The sequence below is a fragment of the Lycorma delicatula genome, chromosome 3 (assembly GCF_047948215.1).
Source record: "Lycorma delicatula isolate Av1 chromosome 3, ASM4794821v1, whole genome shotgun sequence".
NCBI lineage: Eukaryota > Metazoa > Arthropoda > Insecta > Hemiptera > Fulgoridae > Lycorma > Lycorma delicatula.
In genome coordinates this window covers 147,850,742-147,867,600 of record NC_134457.1, presented here as the reverse complement: position 1 = coordinate 147,867,600, position 16,859 = coordinate 147,850,742, and the positions used below count along the sequence as shown (strand labels likewise).

Here is a 16,859-nt window from a genome sequence, read left to right as displayed (position 1 = left end):
TGTATCGTTTGTAAAATGTTTAACTGATCTTGCTGTAAATGTCTTCTCTTGCTAATGGACCATAAGTTTAATTTGAGTTTAGAAAATGTGTTTGCAAACCCACTTACCTGACCAACTAAGCAACACAACTGGTACTTTATTTTGTACTTTACGTGTCTTCATTCTTTCTGTTTTTTTTAATTTCTTGAAATGATTCAAATCTGTTACCACCTGTTTATTTCTGATACTTCAGTTGGAAGAATTTCTTCAATTTCTGATACGTTTACAGTAAACTGTCTTACTGATATGTTTACAGTAAACTGTCTCGTTGAGAGCTATTCAACAAATCTGATTAATTAATTTTGTTTATTACTGCTCTTATCACATCTAGTTTCATGTTTTCTTTGTAATCTCTAGTTTTTTTCTTTTTTCTGTTAATAAACGTAAATTGGCAAACTACAAAAAAATGTAAGTTTTGTTTAACAGCAGAGATAAAGGGACTAACTAAATATAGAGATTCTACTGTTTGTCACTGAATGGCTTTGATGGCATGTGGCACCTTAGAACCTTGTGGTAGCGCTGAGAAGGGTGTTCAAGAACGACCCTGAAAAGGGCCATTTGCGTGTTGATGAGGTAGCCCTGAAAGTTGTTGAATCCGGTCTTGGTCTCTGACAGAGTCGGCAAAGCCCGTCGGGTGGTATTCAGGCAGTTGTGGCTTGTCCATGAGAATCGGACTGAACTATCCCTCAGTCCCAGTTGGGTCTCAGTACAGCGTTCACTATAGTTGTGGCCTCCATAGCCCTGCAGTGTCGGTCAGCGTCGACTGTCATCTGCTGGCATGGCGTAGTGGTTTTGAGTAGTGCTTGTCCTTCACTGTTTTGCTTCCTGGCACTACAGGCTTTCTGCCGGATTGGCAGGCTTGCTGCTCCGCCAGATATGCTGACATCTGCCACAAGATCTCATGTTGAGCTGGTCAAGGGAATTCTTCTCCCTTCTTCTTGGTCTTCTTTCTTCTCCTGGTGTGCTCGGCAACAGAATGCTTTTGCTTTGCTGTTAGGTTCTTTTTTTTGGCGTCTGAGTGGTGGGGCCACAGCGTTGCTGTGATGAAAGATTTGTGTGATCAGCTGGCTTGGTGGGAAGAACGTGTGTGCAGGTGCATAGGTGGACTACTAGTTCCTCTGACTTTTACCAGCTGGCGTCATGTTCACCGATAGTAAGCACAGTATGTGGCAACATTTTACAAAATAAAAATAACAATAATAAAAAAATTAAACGAGCAAGTTGAAATTTAGAAGAGTTGCTACATATTGTTGTTTTTATAAAGAGTAATAAAATGTAAACTACTAAGAACATAATAAAGCTTTATATCTACTAATATGTACACTGCTTTATGAGTATAGCTTTGTAAGTATGAAATTATATTTTAAAATCCTCATTTTCAATAAGATAACTTATTACTAAGTAAGTGATACCATCACAGAAAGGTAACAATGTTTGTTTTGTTTCAAACATAACTATGCATGTTATACTTGGTGGGACAATTAGAATAGATTGAAAAAGTCTGATTTTGCCCGTTAGATGTTGTTTTGACTTTTTGTATCATTGACTTTTTGTATCAATCCTTGGCTGAGAAACAAGAGGTTCATATGTATAAAAAAGAGGGTCCTTCTGAAACTCAATAAATAAGCTCCCTCGCTGGCTTTTGGAAGAGCCAAAAATGGAATCAGAATAATAACTGGCTGAAATCCCATTCAAGATACTCCCAGGAGAAATGAAAAAAACAACTGCTAAAAAAAATTGCTGACAAACATTGATAATATACTAATATATGATAATTACATTACGAAATATAGATAATTGCTAATATATAATAACTAAAAAGCGTGTGAGCCACAATTTAGCCTCACACGAGGTGCTCGCATCACTTCATCTCTAGCCTCACAAGCAGTCCACACAGGAAGCCCATTATTATAAAACAGAAATTCTTTAAATTTACTTAATATTATTTTATTTTATTTAATGTAAATTTAATTTTATTATTTTTATAATATTATTCGTTCGATTGATTCGATTCATTCAGTTCAAACCCAACTCATACAGTGATAGAGGCTCACAGTTTCATTAATTCAATCCATTAAAGTTTGTGCTTCAACCGGCAAATATATTTATATAGTCTACGACAATCCTGGTAATGTAAGGATTCCAATGTGGTCATACATCTGAATTGATTCACTGATTTAGATGTAAATGACCACTGAGCTGCTACAGTGGAACAAACATACATACGTACACTCTAAATGCATTACACTCCTTTTTGGGCAGTCGTCTAAGTAAAGGAATTGATAAATGCACATAGTGAATGCCTCTAACAGAGCTGTCTTCACATTCATAATTTCATTGATTAAAAATTTAAGATAGGTAATCTATTTCATAAAATACATTAAACAACTTCCTTTGTGATATAATTTTAAATTATTGTTTTGAATACTTATTTTGCAGCAATATATCAAATCATTTTATTTTCAATTTAACATTTCATTTATATTAGTGAGAAAGTTTTATCGTACAATTAATTAAAATTATTCAAAAATTAAAAAAATTGTCTGTTCAGTTCTGGGTTTAATTAGCTTAAAGTTATAAGTATGTGGATTATGTGATGGTAAAACATGGTTACTTGTTCATTATTCATAGAGAGATAATTTTTTAATATGTATTTTTTGTAGACCATTTGGAGATAAATATAATCGAGCAATTGATGAGGTATGGTACAAAAGAGCTGTTGACCAACACTATGTGAATAATGAGAGTTTCGTCTATGCAGTTCCTTTTGATGCAGGTATTACAAACATTTTTATGTATAAATAACATTTGAAATTTGAATTGTATGAAAATTAAATCATACCTATAAAAATTATAGGTATTAATTTCTTTGTAAGTAAATATAACATGAATAAAAGTTGTGTAAATTTAATCTTTTTTTTAGTTTTCTCAAAAAACTGTACAAAATGATTCGTTTTTAAAAGACTGTTCAGGAGTTATTATGCTTTCATGATAAGTAAAGTGTAATTTGGTCTTGAATTGTAATATTATTTTGATGATTTTGAAAGATCAAGTTAAAAAAAATTTAGGTTTAAACCCAATTAACTTCAATAATTTTATATTTTAATATGTATTTGAATCTTATTATTAATTTGTTTTTGCAGAAGGTGATGATTTAGAAAAGAAATCTAATCTTCTCGTTACAGCTACATATGCTGTATTCCACACAGATAGGAGGAAGTCTGCTCCAGCAGCAGTAGTAGGCCTTCAGTTTAGACATTCAGCTCTTCATAACTTCTTTTTAAACATTACATCTACGGTATGCCTGATTTTAGATTCAATTTTTTCCTTTTATTTTTACATTAGGTTTAATATGTAACTTAATGATGAAAAAATTACAATAAAAGTTTATAGTAGTAACCAATTTTAAATTAACATTCAGTAAATAACTTAAAATATTTGTTTAGATGTCATTTATAGGCAGTAATATGTAGCTACATATTACTGCATGTAAGTGATCATAGTTTCTAGGAATTAACTTCTATATTTTGGAGAAGTTCTTGTAAGTTTAGCTCTTGTTGATTATTAATGAATGTCCTAGGTAAACAAAGGACTGAAATTACTGAATAAGATTTATTACCTAATCTTAAACATGATTACTACCTGACTGATTCCCTGAATTTTATTATTAGCAACATAATCTGTCAGATTAAGTTTTTTACGATGAACTTTTTTCCTAGCATTTTTTCTACATTACTATGGAATAAAGATCTGTAATAAATACACCGGTTTGATGAAATATGTTGGAACACACATCTACGTATGAATACATACCCAATTAAAAATTCATTAGCATTTATAAATTCCTTTTCTTCTATGCTTTAGGGACTTGACCATCCCTTTAAACAATCTATCACAATCCATCTTTTCCAAATGTTGATATCAATTAGTTTATATTTTTAATTTTGTCTTCCAAAATGTGTTTTTGGATATCTTCATTTTGTATTCTACTTCTTAATGTGAAGTCACTCATAGGTAGCCGTAGCTTAAGAATGTGTGAGGCTGCACTCTTAAAAATCAGATTTCTGTTGTAATTTTACTTTGTTCTTTTTTTAGAAAGTACGTATATCTTACTGCCATGTCAGCACAATGTGGCGATTGTTTTAAAAAATTTAATTCATATATAAATTTCTTTTACCTCCTACAAAAGGATTGAAAATTACTGTTAGAATTTGAATTGAGATATTGCTCTCATATTGCTCTGGTACAATGTGAGAAGAGATTTTCTTGACCTAATACACCAAGCTGTAGTTCACTAATTTCTTTTCCATTAGCTTGTACGAAACATAAAACACTCATTAAAGATTGGTCACGTGAATCACTCACTTATCTGTACTGAGTGCATCAGGTTTCCTCCATGATATAGGAATAGTATGCTGTTCATAAATTTTATTACAAACATTTAATAAATACTGTAACAGTATCTGAAAAATGGGAATGCGTAGATAAAAGAATGTTATTATTTCCAGAGTCAGTGTCATGAGAGCATTTTATTGTTTGACACCTCAAAGAAAATGGAATATTGATTATAATGAAAGATTCCCCACTAATAAAACATTGTAAATCATTATTTAAATTGTAGTTTTGAAACTCTGGGTTGTATAAGTTCTGGAACTAAATTAAAGATATTTACCAATATATTAATGGTCCTTTCTGGAGTTGTGTGCAGGATGGCAACATCCTGCAGACCTAAATAAAGGTGTGAAACTGATCCATATATATGTGAACTTAGAATTTTCCAGATAATTAATGTAATAGTTCTGCAGATGGACTCACCATATATCTTTTCTAAGATACTTGATTAGATTCTTAGGAAGATTCTTGAAAAACTTTGACAAAGAACAGATTATTGGAAAGGCAAAGGAGAGCTTTGACAGTATGTGTATCTTGAAACATCAAGTAATTGTTTTATGATTCAAGTATGTAGAATACTTTAATGATTTCTAATTCTTTCCTATAGTTTATTCACCAACCAGTTATCCAAACTGTTCCTTCATGGATGCTAAGATTTTCCACAGAGAAACAGATTAATCAGTAAGGTCTAGTATTTTTCCAGTAAACTGTGTTAATTGAACCTCTCCATCATAATCATCCTTGTTGTACTTCAGTTTTAGAATTTTTTAAGTATTATCCTAATTAATTTTTTCCATAAGCCAGAATGTGGGTAGATTACATTCTGTGTAGGTGCATCAATTTTTATGTACAAAATTAACAGCGGTTTGTAACATTGCCCAAAAATTTATTTTTGATATTCCACTGAAGGTGTGAATAAGCAATAGAACAACAAAGGGGTTAGTCCAAGTATGAAATAAGAAAAACGATTTTGAGTCACAGTATGTCTGAAAAGTTCTCAAACTAAATTAAATAAAAATACAGATTTAAAGATAAATGAATTTACTCACATCAGCCCTCTACATAGACTTCTTCTCTAGTTATATGATTGTTGCAGCACCTGTAGAGCCCGTCAAACACTGGAGAAATCACTTTGTGGGATCACCTTCAACTGCTCGGTGCATGTCCTTTGGATGGCTGGAATGTTGTTGAAAAAGCGTTTTGCGAATAGAAAATAGTCTGCTTGAGCCAAGTTGGGTGAATAGGGTGGATAGGATAAGAAGATGATTTGATTTTTGGCATAATAACATGTTAAAACTGTTGCCATGTGTGCTGAGGCATTGTTGTGCAGGAGAGTCCAACTGCCAGGATCTTCTACTAGGGCTGGATTTGATGAATGTGATGCATCAGGCTTTTCATTACTTCCAAATAGAATTTAAAATTTTCAGTTTGACCAGTTGGGACAAATTTATGATGAATCAGGCCCTTTGAGTCGAAGAATGCAATCAACATAGTTTTCACTCTTGATTTTTGCTGCTCTAGGTCTTGTCTAGGTCGCATGTCTTTGTGCTCTAGGACTCAACCAAGTAGAGGATTGATGCTTTGCTTGTGGATCATACATGAAGCACCAGCTTTCATACCAAATTACAATTGTTTGCAAAAAATTTGGGTCACTATCGGCAGTTTCAACGAATTCTTGAGCGCAAGAAACATGCACCTGTTTTTGTTCTTTGGTCAAGAACTGTGGAACGAAACGAGAGCACAACTTTCAGCAGTTCATTTTTCTGTTAGAATTGTACATATCACGTCTTTGCTGATGTTTAGCTCTTCTGCTATGGTCCAAAGAGTAAGATAAGGAGCAGGAGCGTGCCCACTTTCGCAATGTTTTCATTGTGAACAGCTGTTCACAACGGCTTCCCACTTCGTTTGTCGTCATCCAACGAGATTTTTGAAGTCTAACACAAAATTTTATCGTGCTTCTCTGCTCCATGTCGCAAGCTTGACATGAACACACATTTGCAAGCTCCATGTCGATGGTAACATGTACACAATGTATGCTGCCAAATATAAGTCGAGACTAGAGTGACGAAACGTGCTGAAATTTTGTACACATATTCATCAGACATCGTACTACATAGTTCATTGGTTGCTCGAGAGATGGCACTGCTTGTATCGACTACAGAAATTTAGTTTGGGAACTTTTCAGACCTACTGTGTGTGTTTCTTTTCAAGGACTGTAGAACTATTTCTGAGGACACCTGACTCATGATACTTTATCTCCAATATATCTCGTTAAAGATTGGGCAGAGCAGAAGTTTTCTAATGACTATTAACTCACTTGCTCTTAAACATGGAGATATAATTTTTTATAATAATTTTGATGGACTAATTTGGAAACATCAATTATCCACTTATAATTACAATTTATTTATTTTCTTTTCATTCTGACCACTACAGATCACATATACATAGTTTTGACTTCTTTTTCTTTCCCCAAAAGGTTTTCATTCTTTTCCTCTGTTGTTATCACCATTTTTAAATCCACCTTGATATTTTCTGATTTCTTTTTCTGTTATCAGTTGCATTTTACTTAACAATATTTTGGATAAAACTTTGTATATAACTGATAAAAGTGAAGTTCCTCTGTAGTTGCTGATGTTTGTTTTTTTCCTTTTTTGTGGAGGGGATGTATTAAAGCGTCTTACCAATCTTCTGGAATTCTTTTTATTTCCCAGATTTCTTTAAAAATTCTTTGCAGTTTTTTGCTCAGTTCATCGTTGGCATATTTCAGCATTTCTGCAGCTACACTGTCTTCTCCACATGTTTTATTATTTTTAAGTGATTTTATTATTTCTTTTATTTCCTCTGCATTTAGTGGTTCGGAAATTTGGAGTTTTTATTATTTTTCTGGAAGTTAAAGGTTTCTTTAGGGTTAGGAGTTCAGCAAGTTTCTAAAATATTTAACTAATTATATTAGATTTTCTTGATTATTCATTATTAGATTAAAATTTTCCTCCAAAATTTTACATTGTTTTTTCATAATTTCTTTTTTGATTTCTAATGATTTTAAAAGTTTTTTTTCAGATTTCAGTATTTCTTTTGTAGGGTTACAATTATAATTTTTCCATATTTTTTTTTGTTTCGAAGAGCATCTTCACAAACATTATTCCACCAAACTTTTTTTTTCTTTTTAGCTTTGGAGAAAGCCTCATCTGCTGACACTGTTATTTTGTTTTTAAGTTAATCCAATCTTGATCTTTGATCCTTGTAATTTTGTTTTTAAATTTTTCAATAGTTTCTTATTTTAAGTTTATCCTTTGGACATTAAATCATTTATATTGTTTGGTTTTCTTTTAATTTTGATTTTGGGGAAAAATTTTAATTTAATTTGGGACAAGTAATAGTCTGAATCAAATTCAGATTTTCTTACTTTTAAGTTTAAGATTTCTGTTAGGTTATCTTTAGAGATTGCAACATGATCAATCTGCTGGCCTCTCTGGCACGAGTAGTAGCATCTCAGCCTGTCATCCAGAGGTCCCGGGTTTGAATCCCGGTCAGGCATGGCATTTTCACACATGCTACAAATCATTTATCTTCATCGTCTGAAGAATGCCTAACGGTGGATCTGGAGGTAAAAAAAAAACATGATTAATCTACTTGAAACTCTCTGAGCATTTGGTTTGCACATTTCCATGTTTTACATTTTTGGGGGATTTTCTTTAGTCTTGTTGACATTAATTTTAAGCCAAAAATTTTACAGATTGCTATTAATATTTTACCATTTGGATTCTTATGGGCTGAATATCTATTATTTTATATATATATATTGTCTTGTTGCAGTGTAATCAGTGTAAATTAACCTGTGCAAGTCCTGATGTGCATTGCTATGTATTAGATAATAACGCTTACATTATCATATCAGAAGATATAAAAGATACTGGAAAGTTTTTTGGAGAAGTTCATGGTGAAATTATGGAAAGAATGGTTGAAGAAAATATTTTTAAACGAATACATATTTATGATTATCAGGCTGTCTGTTTTAGAATAAAAAGTTGTGGTGAAGGTAGTGCTTCTTCAAGACTATTAACAGTGAGTATGATAATCTGCAGTTATAAAACATAGTTCCTTTTCTAATCTGTTAGATTTCTATAAAAAAAATATCTTTATATAGCTAAGAACATTAAAGATTATCTCATAAATTTATTTGCTTGCTTTATCAAACTGTTTTTTTAGTCTGATGTACTATCATCTGCGTCAACTTTGGTAGACCAAGTACACATTATTGAACTGTTTATGAATAATAAAAAATTACAACTTTCATTATTGCTGTGGATCTTACTTAGTGTGTACCCATTACACTATGATTACAGATGTATCTGTAATTATACTTGCGCATATGTAACTCTATCTCACTTCTACACTTGATATCATAACCTAACAACTCATCGCCAGGTGAAGATTGACTCACCGCTTGAATTGTCAAACAGTTTTAATGTGTTATAGGTTATGTATATTTTTGTTGAATATATGGTTTTATATGATTATAATTTTCAATGTCAACCCTTTATAATTAGATAAGAGGAAAATAAGTATTATTTATTGTAGCCCCAGGCCCAAAAGAAATGGACAAAACAATTTACCATTAGCCTATATGTATATTGTTACTTTGTTTTATTATTATTATTACATATTATTTATATTATATGAAATTGATACTTACAAAAATGATGATGAATGATTATTCTTGAAAATATTGATGAAAAGCAAATAAAATGCATATAATGCCCTATTTGCAAGTAAGCCCATACTTCATCTGCTCTATTATAAATAATATTTTTTCACTATTCGCTACAATTATGGTTTCATTGTCACAAATCACAATGTTTTCCTTCAAGAGTTCAGTAGCATAATTGAAATGTTAAAAAATATATAAATGAAAAATTAATTTACATTAAGAGTACATGCTGTTAAGAGTAAATGTCGAAAAGGTTAGATATTTTTTAGGTAAATAAGCAGTCTTTTGAAGTTAAGTAACAATCTTTTGAAGTTTTCTTTTTTGTGATTTGCCATCAGTTATATTACTATTACATTTTGTTATGGGGAAAAAACATAACAGTTCTAAAAAAAAACGTTTTTACATCCTCTGGGGCATTAACTCAAAATAGAGTCTTCTGGTAGAGATTTTATAAAATTTTCTTTGTGTCAAGTCTGTTCTTTGAAAAATGTTCCACAATTTTGAAAGATTTTATAAAAAATCCTTAGATGGTTTGTGTAACCACCCCTCTGACAATTGCTCGACATAGGTATCTTTCCCTAAATTAGAAGTATCCAATTCCGGATATTATTTTTAAATTTGTTCATGATGAATCTGCTAACACTTTCTAACCCATCATATACAATTTTGGCGATATCCTTGCACTCTTCATTAACCTTTACGACATCGTCAATTAAATCATGAAATATATTTGCAGTGATCATCATTTCTCCATTTGAGTCGTTATTCTTATGGTGCAGGGATGTAGAAGAATGGGAAGTATTTTTGGTAACTGTGATTTTACCACTGTCTGTTTTATCTTTTACGTTAACTGCTGAAGATATAACCCTGTCATTTCTTTCAATAATGTAATTTCTTAATCTGTATTTAAATTCTAGTGGTGAAGTATGATCGTACAGTTCTCCGCTGTATCTCATAATGCTAACAAAAAAACCCTCCAGGATGTCCTGATTTAGTCTGTTCATAATTATGTAGCTAATTTTGTATTAGCTTCCATATCTTCAGATAGCATTCTTAGTGGATTAAGTATTCCTTTTTGGAAGGGTGTGAGACTTGCTTTTTGTCCAACTCCTTCTGTAGATGTACTTGGTACAATGCTTTCGGCTCTCTGAAAACCCATCATGGTGAGATTTTTCTCTTAGAGCATTCACTGATGAATTTTCATTATTTTTGATGATGAAGCATCATTTTATTGATTTTTTTTTACTTGATACCACCTCATTTACTTGTTTCTTCCTTTGTATAATTTCATACATACATTCCGTGAACCAGTTAATCTGCTGACAGTTCCTGTTTTAAGTAAGAGCTCAGCAGGAAAAGCATCTTTTCTTAATTTTTTTTACACGGTTCATAATTTAAAAGTTCACTTTGTTAGTCTCGCTCATAGTGATCGGGTCTAAAATGCATCCTATAAATTTTCACATTGACGACATTAAAGTTGTCTTTGTTTACCTAGATTTTTCTTTGTGTACTATCTTTTAGGAATGAGTGAAACATAACCTTAGCAAGTTTATAAATATTATTTTTGAGTTGTTTATTATTATTGTTATTGCACAAAAAAAACAGCACATGATCACCATTTTGAATTCATAAAATTATCCACCCATGTTCAAACTCAAACAGGCACACATACAGCACAGTTTACACACAGTTTTTAGATTCACAGACTGTACACGCATATAAATAATACACTCACTAAAGTGAGAATAAAAAAATAATAAGTAAATCATGAACAGAACACGAATCATGATGGCAATTCACACTAAAGTACTAGCTTATAAACTGCAGGTATACCACATAGTAACTGATTGTGCAGGTTAGCAGTTGTCAGTGAGTGACATCATGGCAGCAGAGAACAGTTTTCAGCTGTGGGAGTATATTATCCATATAGTCATTGTATCATGGGTGTGTACCCAGTCATTAATAGATTGGTTTCACCAAAAAAAAAAATAATAATAATTTTAAATTCTTGGGTATTAGTAAGTTTTTCTTATCTGTTTAGTTTTTTGTAAGTTCATAATTTGATATACTTCATCATTGCTTTCTATTCTCCTCAAATCATGGCTTTCTAATACCAAATCTGTTTGTTGCATCTTACATCTTCAGTTATTTACTGTGTGTAATATTTACTAATGCACATGCATGCATGTGTATGTGTTTGCTTACATTTTTTATTAAGTGAATCCTATCATTAAAATTAATGTATTTAAATATTCTATGCAGGGAACTTTTATAAAAACAGCATATTTTTATTTGTTACTGGTTTTTTTTAATATTGCAGTCATTATTATTTTTTTTTTTTTATTCTCTTTGGTAAATCAAAATTGTTTTTCCATTACACTGTGTATTTAGGGTGGGATACTTCATATGTGCTATGAAATATCGTTAATGATGAAGTACCTCATCTCATTTTCTATTACTTTAATAGTTTTTGATACCATTTGAATGGTCAAGCAGTTCCTGACTGGTATCAGCCTAATATTATATCTAATTATATTATAGGGACTGCAGTGCTTCCTTAATTTAAAATATATATGAAATTCACTTATGCTATCACTACACAAAATCCTTCTTATATGCACACTAAATCAATTCACAGGTAAATAGTAACACGGGTAATAGTAGTCACAGGTAAATCAGGTAACAGTAAATCAGGTTTTTTCTGTTACCTTTATAAAGATTCTGAAGTGAAATTTGACAAATACATTGTAAATAAGAAAGAAAAATATTTCAAATTTGAGGTTGGGAAAATTCATCCAACAGTTGTAATTTAATGGTAAATAGATATTATAATGTGACAAGGTTCTTTGCATTACTGGAACCTGAAACTTGTGACATTTCAAATTACTGAATGTTTAGGATATTAATTGGTACAATATCAGTTGATATATATATATATATATATATATTAATATTATTATTTCCAATTATTCCCCTTTAGGAGAGCACGTGAACTCTTCCCAAAACCTCTTCATTCATTCACTGTGTTTCTTCTTCCTCATTTCCGTACATATTCTTCCTATCATTTCTCTTGCTCCTTCATTCAATTTTCTTATTTTTAATTTCATCCCTAAATTTTTTTTTTGTCCTTGATCTCTTCTTCTGAGATGTTCAGCTGTTCTAGGTCATCACCAAATGAACTTTAATTTTTTTGCCTTGAAAATGTTAAAAATTTTCTTAGTGAGTCTATCTTCACCCTTCCTGCATAAGTGTCTGTAGAATTGTAGACATCTTTTCCTAAACTTGTCGGTGTCGGAGTCTGTGATTTCATATAATTCCTTTGTGGGTTGTTTGATCCAGGTTCCGTCTCTGAGGATCGCACCATGGATTTTCCTGAGGATTTTCCCTTCTGCTTTTCAATTTCATGAATTTTGGTCATTCCTCTGATTACTGTGGTTTCTACTGCATACAAGGCCTCCGGCAAGACAATTGTGTTGTAATATCGTAATTTTACATTGTGAGACACTGCCCTTTTGTTATAATGATTCCATGTACGCTTGTACGCCCTTTGCATTTTGAGTATTCTTTCTATGTTGGATATTGTATCAGATCGATGAGATTTAGCCATAATGTGTTTGCAGCGGGAATTTTCCAGTTGACTTGGTGTCCTTATATTGTGTTTTTCCATTAGATATTTGGAGTCCATTTTACAAGATATTTCTGCAGTTTCACCAATGTGAAAATGGCTTCATCTTTGTTGTTTGTTAGTATAGCCAGGTCATCTGCAAAGAGCAAGCATTTCATGGCAATTCTATTTCCTTTCTGTTTTCCAATTTGAATGCTTTTGACTTGCATCTCCCATTCTCTGACCACCTTCTCCAAAATGATGCTGAAAAAAAAGTGGTGATAAGCCATCTCCTTGTCAGACTTGTGTGAACTTTGATTGGGTTTGAAATTTTCCCCATGTATTTACTTTTGAGGTGGTTCCTGATAATGTTTCCTAGATGATGGCTCTAGCCTTTCTATCAACAACAAATTCTTATTGGATATTAAACAGGTTTGTCAATTGACAGAGTCGTAGGCAGTTTTAAAATCGGCAAATGTTACTGTGATGTTTCCAGATTGTCTGATGTGTAGTATGGTCTTGAGGTTCCAGATTTATTCGATACAGGCCCTTGCGTTTCTGAATCCTGCCTGATACTTACCAATCTGCAGGTCCGCTTGGGGTTCAGGTTGGTTCAGCTAGGCTCTAGAGAAAATCTTATAGATGACTGGGAGAAGTGAGATCCCTCTGTAATTTCAGATCTGTCCTGTTCCCCTTTCTTATGGAGTATGTGTATCAAGGCACTCTTCCATTTTTCCAGGATTTTCTCTGTTCTCCAGACTTCCAATATTATTCTGTGAATTTTAGGTGTTATGTTCTTGTGTCCAGTTTCCAGAATTCCATAATAATTCCATCTTTGCTAGGAGCCTTGTTGTTTTTCAATGATCTGATTATGTTCACAATCTCTTCATGTGTGGGTGGAAGTGATTCAGGATATGGCGTAGGTTTTACAAACCTTAGTTGTTCTGAGGGCGCTTCACAGTTGAGGAGTGCATTGAAATATTTGGCTAGAATTTCAGTTAGTTTTTGTGTTAGTTTCCAGGCACCTGTCAGGTCACTGGAAGACAGGCTAGGAGGCTGGTAGCCAGCAAGATTTTCTCTGAACATTTTGTACAAATTCCGGGCCTAGGGTAGAGGATTTCTTTCCTGTTGTTTTGCCATGGTTGTTCAAGTTGAACTTTGTTTGTGGTGACCTCTGGTGGAGATCATGTGGCTTAATGACTTGATTGTTGAGACCAGGAGGTATGTCTAACAGCTGCACCAACTAGGTGAACAGATGCTGCTGACTTATCCAGCAGCAGATGCTCTGGATATCAGAACAGACACTAGTGGATTTAGTTAGTATTTGGTCTGCCCTGGGTATTTCATTTCCCCAGTACCACTCACATCTGGGAGGCTTTCCCTTATCTGTCACCTGGGGAGGTGACCGATGGAGGATCTAATAACACCATGTGGGTAGTTGATATATATATAAGATAATTATATGTAGAATATAACAAACAACTTTAATATACATATCATGGTATTTGATATAATGTTCTAAAACAATTTCCCTCCCTTTTTTTAAATATTCTTCATGTAGGTTTTTAACTCCCACTTCCCTAGAACAATCATCATTCCAGCCCACATCTTATAATAACATTACAATCTAAACTAAAAATTATAAAATAAATTAATTAATATATATATATATATATACCCAAGCACATAGTTGATAGTTATTTTGCTATGTGCAAGATATATATTAAAGTTTAATTTTCTGATGTATGGACAAAATATTAATATATTAAGCTCTTTGTAGCTTTGAAAATACTCATTCATATATTTAAAAGATCACTAATTTTTAAATTTGTTTCTGTGTAATTTAATCATTAAAAACAAGTAGAATATTCATATAAATACAGGATGATTACAAGTGATATATACACTTTCGATAGCTTATAAAAAATTAAACTGCTGTATGTGAATACTGTAAGTGATATGGTTTTACAGGGAATTTTTTAAAGTTTATATTGGTGTATCTACTCTGCTGTTAGTGTCACTGACTGATGTGTCATCTTATCAGTCTGGCAAGATGGTCACTATTGCAGTAGAAAAAGCTTTTTGTATGCTTGAAGTAGCCAGAACAAACTCGGTTACTGTCATACAGTAACATTTCAGAACAAAATATGGTGGTAATTAACCACCAACAAGAAAAAACCTATTACTGGAATAACAGTCTCAAAATATAGGGTGTCTGTGTAAAAAGAAAAGTGCTGGAAGACCTCCGTTTTCAGAAGAACAAATTGATCATGTTTAAGCAGTGCAGCCCAGACGAATTGACTAGATCAGCTAGTTTAGAATTGCATATTCCTCAACTGGTTGTGTAGAAAATTCTGCAGAAACATTTGAGAATAATGCCTTATAAATTACAGTTAGTATAAAGTTTAAATGCTGACGATAAAATCTTACATAAACATTTTTGTGTGGAATTATTAGAGGAATTGTGTTGAAAATGACGATGGCTTTTTTCATCACCTAATTTTCAGTGATGAATATACATTTCACATTAGTGGAATGTATATCCATCACCGTATGTATAATGTAAGAAAACGGGGCTACAGAAAACCCAAGAGAACGTTTATATTGTATACGTGATTTTCTTAAAGTGAACATGTTTTCCGCTGTATCTCTTGAAAGGGTGTACAGGCCTTTTTTCACAAAATGACAGTAACCAGAGTAATTTATCTGGACCTGTTAAGCGAATGGCTAATGCCCCAACTCGAGGAAGATAGTGACAACTTCATTTTTGTATAAGATGAGCTCCACCTCACTGGCACTTACAGGTCAGAAATTATCCACCTTCCCAGACGATGGATCAGCCGTGCAAGTGAGGAAAACATGGTGTTTAAATGTTTGACACCACGTAGCCCGGACTTAACACCTTGTGATTACTTTTTATGAGGTTATATAAAAGACAGAGTTGTACCGCCTCTTCCTGTTTATATTCTTTCTTTTTCCTGTTTAGCCTCCGGTAACTACCGTTTAGATAATTCTTCAGAGGATGAATGAGGATGATATGTATGAGTGTAAATGAAGTGTTAGTCTTGTACATTCTCAGTTCGACCATTCCTGAGATGTGTGGTTAATTGAAACCCAACCACCAAAGGTATCCACGATCTAGTATTCAAATCCATGTAAAAATATCTGGCTTTACTAGGACTTGAACGTTGTAATTCTCGACTTCCAAATCAGCTGATTTGGGAAGACGCGTTAACCACTAGACCAACCCGGTGGGTTTTCCTGTTTATATTGATGACTTAAAACAACACATCACAAACACTGTTGCTACCGTAACCGGCATATGCTTGAATGTGTTTGGGACGAATTTGACTACCGTGTTGATATCTGTTTTGTTACAACAAATAACAGTGCAAACATTGAACATTTATAAATAAAAAAAGAATTCTTCTATATAATCATCTGCTCTTATAAAATAAATTTTTAATAAGCTGTTGAAAGTGTATATTTCATTTGTAATCACCCTGAATTAGTTTGTTGAATAATTAGTTTTTATTATTTTCAGCCTCTGCATTATTTCAGTTGGGTTGTCAACTGGGTCATGGGAAATATTGTATGGTTTCTTCTACAAACAAATATTCAGTGGCTTGGCATTTATGCTACAAATTATGGTTCTGATGATAGTAAGTAGTTAGATTAAAACTTTTTTAATAATTTTTTTGCAAATTAATCAGTAAGATATACAACATAGCCTTATGTAGTATAATAGCATTGTACACATAATGCCATTGCATTATTTTATTTTTTATGTGCTTGAATGGTGTAAAATACTTGTGAATTCTGAACATGAGTATTATACTGAAAAGTGTATAAGTGGTACATTAAAAAAAATAGTGGAGATATTAACTGAATCAAAGGATTTAATTTTTATGATTAACGTAGAATTTTGTGTAGTTCATTTACAAATTTCACCTTTAATACAAAATATTAACTTCTGATTTGAAAAAACTTAATAGAATATAATAAAATAAAACTTTAACTAACTAGATCAATTAGAAAAATATTCTAACTAAAATTTAATATTGGAGACAAATTAATAAATTCACAGCCAGACTGTAAGGTAGGTTGTTT

General features: G+C 32.4%; 1 protein-coding gene across 4 annotated transcripts in view; it reads left to right on the top strand.

Annotated features, from left to right (window-relative positions):
• The window catches only part of stj (voltage-dependent calcium channel subunit straightjacket), a 230,930-nt gene that overhangs the window by 200,862 nt on the left and 13,209 nt on the right, over positions 1–16,859 (top strand). For all 4 annotated transcript variants that reach the window (XM_075360777.1, XM_075360775.1, XM_075360776.1 and 1 more), the window contains 4 exons: positions 2,703–2,815; positions 3,183–3,337; positions 8,251–8,499; positions 16,294–16,411. In XM_075360777.1, the coding sequence (XP_075216892.1) occupies positions 2,703–2,815; positions 3,183–3,337; positions 8,251–8,499; positions 16,294–16,411 (635 nt within the window). The remainder of the gene's footprint in view (positions 1–2,702; positions 2,816–3,182; positions 3,338–8,250; positions 8,500–16,293; positions 16,412–16,859) is intronic.